Source organism: Prionailurus bengalensis, chromosome B3 (genome assembly GCF_016509475.1).
Source record: "Prionailurus bengalensis isolate Pbe53 chromosome B3, Fcat_Pben_1.1_paternal_pri, whole genome shotgun sequence".
NCBI lineage: Eukaryota > Metazoa > Chordata > Mammalia > Carnivora > Felidae > Prionailurus > Prionailurus bengalensis.
In genome coordinates, this window is record NC_057355.1 from 48,804,843 (window position 1) to 48,818,845 (window position 14,003).

The 14,003-nt window shown below is 37.2% G+C and overlaps 1 protein-coding gene across 3 annotated transcripts in view; it reads left to right on the forward strand.

The window, feature by feature from the left end:
* The window catches only part of NEDD4 (NEDD4 E3 ubiquitin protein ligase), a 137,459-nt gene that overhangs the window by 25,481 nt on the left and 97,975 nt on the right, over window positions 1–14,003 (forward strand). For 2 of the 3 annotated variants that reach the window (XM_043555360.1, XM_043555361.1), the window contains exons 3-4: window positions 1,150–1,228; window positions 1,331–1,369. In XM_043555360.1, the coding sequence (XP_043411295.1) occupies window positions 1,150–1,228; window positions 1,331–1,369 (118 nt within the window). The remainder of the gene's footprint in view (window positions 1–1,149; window positions 1,229–1,330; window positions 1,370–14,003) is intronic. The other variant, XM_043555362.1, reaches the window with a different exon arrangement.

A 14,003-nucleotide genomic window follows, 5' to 3' on the forward strand; every position in this document is an offset into this window, starting at 1 on the left:
CAGTTCTCACTCTTGCACTTAGTAGCTGTATGATCTGCTATGATTTGAACTATCTCTCTGTACAAAATAAAAACAATAATCATACCTACCTCACAGGCAGTTACAAGGATTCTAAGAGTTAATATATGTAAACTGCTTAGAATGGTACCTGGCATAGAGTAATTGCTATATAAATATTAGTCATTATTATTATTACAGATTATTTTCCTAGAAAGTTTGAGGTGGGAGGAAAGACAATCTAGATCACTTTGCTGGAGGAAGGAGGAAGAGTTAAGGGGGGGGAGGTGGTTTAAAAACATAATTATGTGACTACAAAAACATAGGTGAAAAGAAAAGCTGAAGATACAAAAGGGAGAAATGAAAATAGATGATAGAAGTTTCCAGAGCAGGTGGTTAGAACATGTACAAAGAGGAATTGACCTCAAATAGGGGCACAACACCTGAATCACTGAGGTTAGGGGTAAGGATGTGTTCTGATAAATACTGGGGTCTTGGGAGTGGTCTGATGGCTTTGATTTTTGTCAAAGTAAGAGGTAAGGTTGTATGAGGAAATTGAAGGGGGAATTGGTGGTGGAGAATCATGAGTACTTGGGATCCCCAAAGGAAATGGGAGGAATTTGACCAGGGGCAGGTAAAGTGTACAGTCTTTTGTTCTGCAAACTTACGTATCACAAGATTTTTCTTTTCCATGTCACTTTGTAGAAGGGGTTACATGACACATAATTATTTTGAACTGAAAGCACTTTGTCTTATTTTGTAAAAACAGTTTACACCCTTGAGATAACTTGGAACAACCTGAGGTCTTGCAAAGCTAGTCTTAAGAATCAAATTAACCATCTTAACCCCAAAGAAGAAAGAACGTAATAAAAATTGAACAAAATTTGAAAAATCGAAATAGGTTGGAAATCACTAAATTGGATTAAAAGGTTTCTTTCCAATTCTTTGTCTATTTCACTAACACAGTACTTTAGCTTTTCAACAAGATGCAGAAATTACTATAATTACCTACTCCTGCCAAGGAACCCTCCCTTTAACAGTAGGAAATAATTGTAGAAATTGCTAACAAGGAAAAATCTGTGATTTTTATAGGTTGAGCAATCTGAATTTGGGAATAAGCAACAATTATATATATGTTTTTTATTTTAACAGTGACCCATATGTGAGAGTGACATTATATGACCCAATGAATGGAATTTTTACAAGTGTGCAAACGAAAACCATTAAAAAGGTTAGACGTAGCAATATTCAAAAACATTTTAATATACTTTGCTTTATTTTTATATGACAAAAATATTTAAAAAATAGTTATACTCTGTTTATTGTCTTTTAGACTTTGAATCCAAAATGGAATGAAGAAATACTATTCAGAGTAAGTATGAATTTTATTTCAGTAAAACAGCAAAAAATTGGTTTCAATAGATTAGAATGATATTATTATTTATCATATTCTGAAATGTATCTTATAATAATTTGTCTAGATTTTTAAAAATTTAAAAAGTGTTAAAGCTCGGTATCCCCATGATGACATGGTCCTAGAACCATTTATCTTATAAAAAAACATGTATGTAAGGTAACAAAGAGGTAAAAGATGATTATAAACCTGGAATTATCTTATTCTACTTTTTTTAAAGTTTGTTTGTTTGTTTGTTTGTTTGTTTGTTTGTTTGTTTGTTTGTTTTGAGAGCATGAGAGAGAGCACGCATGAGTGGGAGAGGGGCAGAGAGAGAGGAAGAAAATCCCAAGCAGGCTCCGTGCTGTCAGCATGGAGCCCAACATGGGGTTCAATCTTACAGACCATGAGATCATGACCTGAGCTGAAATCAAGAGTTGGACATTTAACTGATAGAGCAACCCAGGTGTCCCTATCTTATTCCACTTTAATTCTGGGTTAAAGTCTATATGATAGTCTTATTCAAATGTAGCAGATTTTGGTGTTTTCCCCTAAAGATCATTCAACATTTGTGTCTCCACAGTCACTTATTAAATAGACTGATCTGGACTAGAGATGGTGAGGGCCTATCAATAAATAGATGCATTTCTTTTCATATACCCTTCATTCACATTCCTGTCGTCCCCCTCACCCTTCCTCCCTATACCACAAGAGCAAACTCCAAATCAGCAGTTATTCCAGACTCCTCAGGAGGGTCCTCAAATTGACAATGCTTCTTTGTACCTATTTGTCAGATTGTGGATTCCAGAATCAATACCCTCCGAGTAATGGTAGAGATGCATATCAGTAATCTCCCCTTCTCTGCTGGATCATTCCCATTTGTACATTCCATCCTTAAAATGTCCTGCCTTGCCTCATATTCCCCTTTAGTTGTGGACTTAAATTTCTTTGTTCACTTAAATAACCAATGTTCTTATAAGAGTTGCATTGTAAGAGCTGTCCCCATCACGTCTACTTCTCTAATGCATTCTTTAACCTACTCTAACCTAACTCACACCTGCATCGTTGGAATAAAACTGCTCTTACTAAGGTCACCACTGACCCCCATGTTGCCACATTCATCTAGTCTCATCCTACTTAATGCTATCAACAATGGTCGACTGTAGCTGACCATTTTCCTCAAACACTAGCCTGTCTGCAGGCTGTTATGGTGCCACACCAGACTTTGGTCAGGAAAACAGAAGTCACTCTTCTGTATTCCACATTTGAAGATTTTTTATTTGTTTAGTCTTGTTTTAATAAAGTGAATTGGAAGGAAAGAAATTGCTGAAGCAAATGTCTGAGAAGCTGTTACTGAAAATCCAGCCAACAGCACCAACTAGAGTGCTTCTGGTTTTTCTTGTTTAGAGAAGGAGATCTCCCTTACCCTATTTAGTATGGCATGAAAATAGCATTTTAAATCAGTTTGGAAATTTTAGATTCTTGAGGAAATTGTATTGAGTCAGCTGGATAGTCATATGGGGAAAAATGAAGCTAAATTTCTGGCTTACCTTTACCAGAATAAATTCCAGATTTGGTAACCTCTGGTTTTGATTGCTTGTCTGGCACAAATATTGCTTAGGAGAGAATTTTAACATTCTCAAGTGGTTGAGTGTTTTATTTATTTACACTTTTACTATTATTTTACTTATTTTTTTGTGTTTTTCTTAGAAATGTATGTGTTTTCAATGTATTGAAGATTTTTGGACCTCTTGCTCTTTTTTCCTTCTAATATGATTGGCCTGTACTTGTCATAATGTTTGGCCCTAATAGGGACGAATGTTTATTTGTCTTGTTTCCAATTTTAATGAGAGTTTATCTAGATTTTCTCCATTAAAAATAGCTTTTTATTATTTATCACATTAGAGATATATTTATCTCATTATTTTTTTCAAGAATTAAAAAAAAATGGACACATCTAATTTTAGCCATGATGCAGTAATAGGGCATTGATGCTAGAAACAACTGTAAAGCTATTAAGGATCTTAGCAGAATCCAGAGTGTCACAACATAATATTAAAAATGCACCTGGGGAGAGGCCAAGATGGGGAACAGCATGGAAGTTTTTTTTGCGTCTGTCATCCCTGAAATGCAGCCAGATCAACACTAAACCATCTTGCACACCTAGGAAACTGATTTGAGGATTAACACAACAATCTTCACAACCTGAACCACAGATCTTGGCAGGTATGTGGCACAGAGAGGTAAACTGGGGTAGAGGGGAGCTGCAGAGGTCAGGGAGCTATTTTTGTTTGCAAAGAGAGGACAGAGACAGGAAGAGAGTACGGGAAAGCATCCCCCCACCAAAGCAGTGGGAGAGAAAAGAAAGAGTATGCAAGGGACTGAATAAAAAAGGGAGAAAGGAGAAAGGAGAGGGTTTAAATTTCATTGAAACTCTATAAACGGGGAGCGCAGAGTCTGAAACTCCACATAGCTCAATACCTAGTGGTGCTCTGGTGGGAAGGGCAAATCCCCAGGAGCAGAGAGTGAGGTCCGAGGGGTCCTTGGGTCACAAGGAGAGAGGTGGTTCCCCTGCTGGGAGGACATTTGGTAGAGTCTGTGTGGCCACCCCACAGGCAAAGGTCCCAGTGGACCCTGGAGAACAGCCACATTCACTGGTGTTGGAACAAGGATGTTAAGAGTGAAGCCTGGCCCTAAATGTGTGTTGTGATTTACCATAATCTCTGAAACACTGCTGCTACACGATCACGTGAACTTTTTCTGGGGCAGGCTAGCACCCAGCCACAGTCTCTGGGCATCAGCAGCAGCACAGTCTCGCGAACATTCCTGGGAGTAGGGGGCCATTGCTTAGGGAGACCCTACCCCAGAGGGTCAGAACGGGTCAAGGCTGCAGTCCCTCAGAAGTGAGGGGTTGGGAAACACAGTCACATCTGGGATAAAACTCAGGAGGGAGGTGCCACCTGGCAGCCTGACTGTTTGGTCATGGACATTGTAAAAGCAGGGAGTGGACAGAAGCCAGAGACAGAGGAGGTGTGCTCAATTGCCAGTTGGGAGAGCACAGAGCTCTGACACTAGAGACTGGGTAGCTTAGTGACAGCATTTTCCCATCCCCTGCATGCACATACACCCCTACATGCAACACAACAATCCACGCCTGTGAGCTAAGCAGCGCCATCTAGTGGAGAATGGAACCGCTACACTGAGCCCTGCCCAAGTGGGCCAACCTCACGCTTCAGGAACACCACAAGTCTCTCCGCTTATGGACTATAAATTGCCTCATAGTTTGTCTTCTAGGAGAAATCGATGTAATTTAAATTGTATTTCAGTCTGTTCACTGGTCCATCTATTCAATTTTTTTTTCTTTTTCTTTTCTTATTCTTGAATACATAAAGAGTAAAAAATTTATTTTTATTTTCCATTTTTATTAAAAATATTTTTAAATTTTTTCCTGTATTTTTAACTTTTTTGTAAATTTTTCAAATTCTATTTTACTTCCATCATTTCATTTTATTCTATTTCATTGTATTCATTTTTTCAAATTTTCAAAGGTTTTCCTTTTTTTTTCTTTTTTCCTGTTTTCCTTTTTTTTCCTTTTCTTATCTTTTCCTTTCTTCTCTAATCTCTCAAGCTCCTTTCAATAACCAGACCAAAACACACCTAGGATCTAGCATCCTTTATTTGATTTTTTTGTGTTGTTTTTAATTTTGTTATTTTAATTTTTTTACCTTATTAATTCCCTTTCTTCCTTCAAAATGACAAAATGAAGGAATTCACCCCAAAATAAAGAACAGGAATAAATGACAGCCAGGGGTTCAATGAACACAGATGCAAGCAAGATATCTGAACCAGAATTTAGAATCATGATAATAAGAATACTAGCTGGAGTTGAAAATAGATTAGAATCCATTTCTGCGAAGATAAAAGAAGTAAAAGCTAGTCAGGATGAAATAAAAAATGATATAACTGAGCTGCAATCTCGAATGAATGCCCCGGTGGCAAGGATAGATGAAACAGAGCAGCCAATCAGTGATATAGAGGACAAACTTATGGAGAACAATGAAGCAGAAAAGAAAGAGGGAAACTAACGCAAAAGAGCATGATTTAAGAATTAGAGGACTCAGTGACTCATTAAAAAGGAACAGCATAAGAATCATAGGGGTCCCAGAAGAGGAAGAGAGGAAGGGGTAGAAGGGTTATGTGAGCAAATCATAGCGGAAAACTATCCTAACCTGGGGAAAGTCACAGACATCAAAATCTAGGAAGCACAGAGGACTCCTACTAGATTGAACAAAAGCTGACCATCAACAAGGCATATCATAGTTAAATTCACAAAATACTCACGCAAGGAAAGAATCATGAAAGCAGCAAGGAAAAAGAGTCCTTAACCTACAAGGGAAGACAGATCAGGTTCACAGCAGACTTATCCACAGAAACTTGGCAGGCCAGAAGGGAGTGGCAGGATATAGTCAATGTGCTGAATTGGAAAAATATGCGGCCAAGAATTCTTTATCCACCAAGGCTGTCATTCAAAATAGAAGGAGAGATAAAAAGTTTCCCAGACAAACAAAAATTAAAGGAGTTTGTGACCACTAAACCAGCCCTGCAAGAAATTTTAAGGGGGACTCTCTGAGGGGAGAAAAGGCAAAAACAAACAAACAAACAACAACAAAAACAAAACCAAAAGGACCAAAAGCAACAAAGACTAGAAAGGACCAGAGGGCACCACCAGAAATTCCAACTCTACAGGCAACATAATGGCAATGAATTCCTATTTTTCAGTACTCATTCTAAACGTCAATGGACTCAGTGCTCCAATCAAAAGACATAGGGTAACAGAATGGATAAGAAAACAAGATCCATCTATATGCTGTTTAAAAGAGACCCACTTTAGACCTAAAGATACCTTCAGATTGAAATTAAGGAGATGGAGAGCCATCTGTTATGCTAATGGTCATGAAAAGAAAGCCGGAGTAGCCACACTTATCTCAGACAATCTAGACTTTAAAATAAAGACTGTAATAAGAGAAGAAGAGGGCATTATATCATAATTAAGGGGTCTATCCACCAAGAAGATCTAACAATTGTAAACATTTATGCTCCAAATGTAGAAGCACCCAAATATATAAATCAATTAATCACAAACACATACTCATTGATAATAATACCATACTAGTAGGGTACTTCAACACCCCACTTACAGCAATGGAGAGATTATCTAAACAGAAAATCAACAAGGAAACAATGGCTTTGAATGACACAGTGGATCAGATGGACATAACAGATATATTCAGAACATTTCATCTTAAAGCAGCGGAATATATATTCTTCTCCAGTGCGTATGGAACGTTCTCCAGAATAGATCACATACTGGGACACAAATCAGTCCTCAACAAGTACAAAAAGATCAAGATCATACTGTGCATATTTTCAGATCATGATACTATGAAACTTGAAATCAACCACAGGAAAAAATGTGCAAAGATAATAAATACTTGGAGACTAAATACCATCATACTGAAGAATGAATGGGCTAACCAAGAAGTTAAAGAGGAAATTAAAAAGTCCATGTAAGCCAATGAAAATGATAACACCACAGCCCCAAACTTCTGGGATGCATCAAAGGTGGTCATAAGAGGAAAGTATATAGCAATCCAGGCCTTCCTGAAGAAGGAAGAAAGATCTCAGATACACAGCCTAATCTTACACCTTAAAGAGCTAGAAAAACAACAGTCAATAAAACCCAAAAACAGAAGAAGACAGGAAATAATAAACATTAGAGCAGAAATCAATGTTGTTTAAACCAAAAAATAGTAGAACAGATCAATGAAACCAGCAGCTGGTTTTTTGAAAGAATTAACAAAATTGATAAACCTCTAGCCAGTTTGGTCAAAAAGAAAAAGGAAAAGACCCAAATAAATAAAATCAAGAATGAAAGAGGAGAAATCACAGCCAACACTGCAGAAATATAAACAGTAATAAGAGAATATTACGAGCAATTATATGCCAATAAAATGGGCAATTTGGAAGCAATAGACAAATTCCTAGAAACATATAAACTATAGAAACTGAAATGGAAGAAATAGAAAATTTGAACAGATCCATAACCAGTAAAGAAATCGAATTAGTAATCAAAAATCTGCCAAGAGGGGCGCCTGGGTGGCGCAGTTGGTTAAGCGTCCGACTTCAGCCAGGTCACGATCTCGCGGTCCGTGAGTTCGAGCCCCGCGTCAGGCTCTGGGCTGATGGCTCAGAGCCTGGAGCCTGTTTCCAATTCTGTGTCTCCCTCTCTCTCTGCCCCTCCCCCGTTCATGCTCTGTCTCTCTCTGTCCCAAAAATAAATAAACATTGAAAAAAAAAAATTAAAAAAAAAAAAAATCTGCCAAGAAACAAGAGGCCAGGGCCCGATGGCTTTCCAGGGGAATTCTACCAAACATTTAAATAAGAGTTAACACCTATTCTCTTGAAGCTGTAACAAAAAAATAGAAATGGAAAGAAAACTTCCACACTCTTTCTATGAAGCCAGCTTTATCTTGATTCCAAAACCAAACAAAGACCCCACTAAAAGGAGAACTACAGACCAATTTCCCTGATGAACATGGATGCAAATTTCCTCAACAAGATAACTAGCAAACATGATCCAACAATACATTAAAAAAATTATTAACCATGACCAATTGGATTTATACATGACATACAGGGGTGGTTCAATATCTGCAAAACAATCACTGTGGTATGTCACATCAATGTGATACATCACATGATCCTCTCAATAGATGAACAGAAAGCATTTGGCAAAATACAGCATCCTTTCTTGATAAAAACCCTCAAGAAAGTAGGGATAGAAGGATCATACCTCGAGATCATAAAAGCCATATATGAAAGACCCACCACTAATATAATCCTCAATGGGGAAAAACTGAGAGCTTACCCCTAAAGTCAGGAACAAGACTGACAGATGAAAACATGCTCAACATCACTCATCATCATGGAAATACAAATCAAAACCACAATGAGATACCACCTCACACCTCTCAGAATGACTAACATGGACAACTCAGGCAACAACAGATGTTGGCAAGGACATGGAGAAAGAGGATCTCTTTTTCACTGCTGATGGGAATGCAAACTGGTGCAGCCACTCTGGAAAACAGTATGGAGGTTCCTCAAAAAGTTAAAAATAGAACTACCCTACAACCCAGCAATTGCACTACTAGGTATTTATCCAAGGGATACAGGTGTGCTGTTTTGAAGGGGCACATGCACCCCAATGTTTATAGCAGCACTATTGACAATAGCCAAAGTATGGAAAGAGCCCAAATATCCATCGATGGATGAATAAAGAAGATGTAACACACACACACACACACACACACACACACACACACACACAATGGAGTGTTACTCAGCAATCAAAAAGAATGAAATCTTGCCATTTGCAATTACATGGATGGAACTAGAGGGTATTATGCTAAGTGAAATTAGTCAGACAAATATATGTCTCACTCATAAGAGGAATTTAAGATACAAAACAGATGAACATAAGGGAAGGGAAGCAAAAATAATATAAAAACAGGGAGAGGGACAAAACATAAGAGACTCTTAAATATAGAGAAAAGGGTTGCTGGAGGGGTTGTGGGAGGAGGGGATGGGCTAAATGGATAAGGAGCATTAAAGAATCCACTCTGGAAATCATTCTTGTGCTACATGCTAACTAACTTGGATGTAAATTAAAAAGTAAATATAGTATTAAAAAATATAAAGGTACCATTTAAAAAATGAGCCTATTTTGCACTACCAAATGGATATTTAAGTTTGAACACAAACAACATAATTCAAATCAATAAACATTGAATAAATGCTAAAAAAAAGCATCTAAAATTATTTTACGTACAACGAACCTCAACAATATGACCAGTTCTCAAAAGGAGAGACAATCAACAAGTGCCAATACCAAGATGATGCAGATATTGGAATTACCAGTAAAACAGCTGTATTATATTAAAGCAGCTAGTATTATCGTTATAATTATGCTCCATTATATGAAGGTAAACACTCTTGAATGGGAAAATAGATATTCTCACGTATTAAAAACTAAAAATGAATGAAATAGAAATATTAGAACTTAAGAATATAAAATCTGAAATTTAAAAAATCATTGAATGAGTTCAGTAGCATAATGAAGATAACAGTGAAAAGAATTAGTGAACTTGAAGATAAGCAGTAGAAATGATCTAATCTGAAGAACAGAAAATAAAGATTAAAAAATTTAATAGTCTTAGGGACCTATAAACAATATTAAAAGAGCCTAATATTTGGGTCATTGAAGTCTTCGAAGAAGAAGAAAAAGGCATTGGTAGAAAAAAATATTTGAAGAAATAACTACCAAAATTTCCAAATTTAGTGAAATAAATGCATTTATAGTCTAAAGAAGTTCACCAAAACCCAAAGAGAGTTTATGCAAAGAAAACCATGCTCAGACACATCATAATCAAGTTGCTGGAACCAAAGATAATGAAGAAAATTTGAAAACAGGGAAAATGGTACATTATGTATAGAGGTATAATGACTTAAAAAGCTAAATATTTTTCTTCAAAAACTATGATGAAACGGCATAATTAAGGTTGCAAGGAAGAAACAACAGTCAACTCAGAATTCTATATCTAACAAAAATATCCCTCAGGAATGATAGTGTAATAAAGGTATTCTAAGCTGAGGAAAAATAAGAGAATTTACTGCCAATAGACACACTCTAAAGAAAATGCTAAAGGAAATTACTTAGGTTGAAGGTAAATTATATCAGATGTAAATTTTACTTCAGAAATGAAGAAGCAATAGAATAAGTATTGGTTATTATTCTATCTTTCCCTCTTGAGTTCTTTAAAATATTTATGACTATTGAAAGGAAAAATTAAAACACTAGTGGGGTTTATAATTTAGGTAGATATAATACATATTACAACCAAAATATAAATGAGTGAAGATAAAGTAACCTTTTTGTTATAGGGTTTCTACATATTATGTCAAGAGGCTTAATACTAACTTTAAGTGGGCCATGAAAAGTTAAGTATGTATATTGTAATCCCTAGTGCAACCACTAGAAAGTAATAGATATAGCCCAAAAAACAATAACAAATAAAAAACAGTAAATTCATCAAGATGCCACAGAACCTACAGACATTAAATGGATAGTAAGGGATACTATGAATTCTGTGCCCATAAATTCAGCAACTTAGATGAATGGACCAATTCCTTTAAAGATACATAGTACCAAAAGTTTAAGAAGAAATAAATTATCTGAAAAATTCTGCAACTCTTAAAGAAATTGCTTTTGAAGTTAAAAACCTTCCAAGAAAGAAAACTTAAGGCCCAAGTGTTTTCACTGCTGAATTCTATCACATATTTAAGGAATGAATAATTCTAATTCTACACAATGTCTTATCAAAAATAGTGGAGAGAACATGTCCCAATTCATTTATGAGGTCAGAATTACCCTGATCCCCAAACCAAATGAATATTTTATAAGAAAATAAAACTGCTAACCATTAACCTTCATGACTATAGCCATTTTGTGGTAAGCTTACTAAATTGGGCCCCTTCCATTTTGAAAGGGCCAGTAATTTGTTGTCCAATTACTTCTGTGTGTGTGTTTGCCTTTCCAGTCTGCAGAACCTCAGCCAGCACAAGTGTCTGGGGGCTTACAGAATGCATGTTTTATAGGGATAGAAATCTACATAACATTTCATCCTTCCAGGGGACTCAATTTCTAGAGAAAGAGATGTAGGAATGAACTCATGACCATGGGATCCATTGGTTACATCACCTGCGATGTCATCCATAAGCAAGCAACCTTATAGCACACTAGAATGTCCTACTGATGGCACAGGCAATAGTCTGCAAAGATGGGGTGCCAGTTTATTCACTAAAGCAGAGATTTCAACATGATGCTCTGTCTGCAATAGAAAGTATACATGGGTCCAGGAACAAAGGGGTAGAAGCAGGAGTGGCCCCACTTCTCATCATTTCCAAAGACCCACTAAAGGATTATGTGCTCTAGAGAGTTCTAGAGAACTCTGGACTTTACTAAGTTAGAGGTCCAAGTTCCCAAAAGAAAGCACACTCAATCCAAGGGACATAGTGAGTCCCATCAAACCACAGTTTACTGTTGTAGCCAGGGCACTCTGGACTTCTTGTGGTCAGAAACCAGCGGGTGACTGGGGCTATTAACTTGGTTGAGTTTGCATCTACAGTCATTCTCCAAAGTTTGTCTGGATTCTGCCGGGACCAGACTGGAGAATTAAATGAACCTATTATAGGAACCACCCATGTATCATTTAGGTCCTTAGTAGTGATACTAATCTTTGATATTCACAGCAGGTTGCAAGATTTTTGTTTTATAAAAACAGCTTTTATTAAGATATAATTCGCATAACATACAATTCACCCCCTCAAAGTATACCATTCAGTGGTTTTTAGTATATTCAAAAAGTTGTGCAGCCATCAACAAAATCAATTTTTAGAACATTTTCATTAGCCCAAAAAGAAATCCCATGCCCACTAGCTGTCACTCCCATTTTTTTCCAACACCTGCCCTTCTTCCCAGGCAACCACCAACCTACTTTCTGTCTCTTAGATTTGCCTCTTTGAGCCATTTCATGTAAACGGTTTCATACAATACGTGGTTTCCAAGTTTTAACCATGTTATAGTGTGCATCAGTACTTCATTTTTGAAATTGCCAAATAATATTCCCCTGTATGGATAACCACACTTTATTTACCCATGCATCAGTTGATGGGCATCTAGGTTGTTTCTACTTTTTAACTGTTATGAATAACGTGTGGACATATATTTTCATTTGAAAGTATATACCTAGGAGTAGGATTGCTGGATCACACAAGGAATTGCCAAACTGTTTTCCACGTGGCTGTACCTCTGTACATGCCCACCAACAGTGTATGAGTTTTGAGTATGAATTTTGATTTCTCCGCATCCTTGATAACACTTGTTATTATCTTTTTTTTTTTTTAGAGAGAGAAAAAGAGTGCATGTCTGTATGTTCATGGGGGAAGGGCACAGGGAGAGAGAGAGAGAGAGAGAGGAGAAAGAGAGAGAGAGAGAGAGAGAGAGAGAATCTCAAGCAGGCTTTATGCCCAGCATAGAGCCTGATGCAGGGCTCTATCTCATGACTGTGAAATCTTGAACCAAAATCAAAAGTCAGACTCTTAACCGACTGATCCACTCAGGTGCCCAACAACACTTGTTATTATCTTTTTATGTTAGCCCCCCTAGTGGGTGTAAAATGGTATCTCATGGTTTTCATTTGCATTTCTGTGATGACCAATGATGTTTGAGCATCTTTTCATGAGCTTTTTGGCCATTATATATCTTCTTTGGAGAAATGTTTGTTTATATTCTTTGCCCATTTTATAATTGGATTATTTGTCTTTTTGTTATTGAGTTGTCAGGTTCTTTGTATTTTCAGATACAAGTCCCTTGTCAAATACACGATTTGCAAAATTTTTCTCCTGTGGGTTGTGTGTTTTGATTTTATTGATGGTATTATTTAAAGCACAAAAGCTTTTTATTTTGAGGATGTTCAGTTTATTTTTTCTTTTGCTGTTTGTGTTTTTGTTGTCGTATCTATTCAATGTTGTTTTAGATTTATTACTTTGACCAGAGGGAGGAGAGTTTCAGAGGCTTCCACTTGGCCTTCTCACTTTGATAGCTCTTATCCCACAAGCCCATGGATTCACTCTGGTGGTAGTGGTGGTGAGGGGATCCAAGTTCCAGTATGTCAGTCCCAATTTTACATTTGAAAACAAGGAAAATGACTATTGGATGGATCACAGAACCAGTGGACTCAGTTTAAGCTGAATTTTAGCCAGGGCATTTCCCCAGCACACCACTGAAGAAGTCTTTAGGTATTGAGCCACTGCCTTATGCCAGTGACTTTATGTGTCCCACATTCTTCTCAGGATGGGGAGCTCCTTGCCATTAGGTAAGTGTGAGCTGGTCCTAAAACCCTACCACCCATACCATCTGTGTTGGTTTAGGTCCTCTAAGAAACAGACACTCAGATGAGAGTAGATACGCAAGAGGTTTTGGGGGGAAGCACATGTGAAGCTTAAAGAGGGAGGACACACATATGGGAAGAGCCTTCTGATCATGATGCAGCCCTAACACTTGTGCAAGGAGGGGGAAAAGGATTGGTAAGAAGAGCCCCACATTGCAGCACAGTTCTGAGAAAGCCTCATCCAAGCTGCCAGAGAGTTTCCCAGGAAAGATTGTTAGAGAAATCCTGTGTTGGGCATGAATGGCCAGGCTCTAAATCCCTGCTGTGCCCAGTCTTTGGGAGTAGGCAGGGAGAAAACAATGGGTAGATTCAAAGGTGCGTGGTCACTTGGGAGCTGTCAATCAGCAATGCAGGTTCTCTTGAAAGAGATCCAAGTAGCTCATCTCTGGCCATTAGAGTTATGATGTTTAAGGATTCATATTGTCATCCTCAGAGCAACCACTAAAAAATTAAAATGGAAACATATAGGTAAAACTCTAATAAATGAAAAAAATGAAATACCAAGAAATACTTGATTAATAATTTTTTAAAAAGAGAAAAGG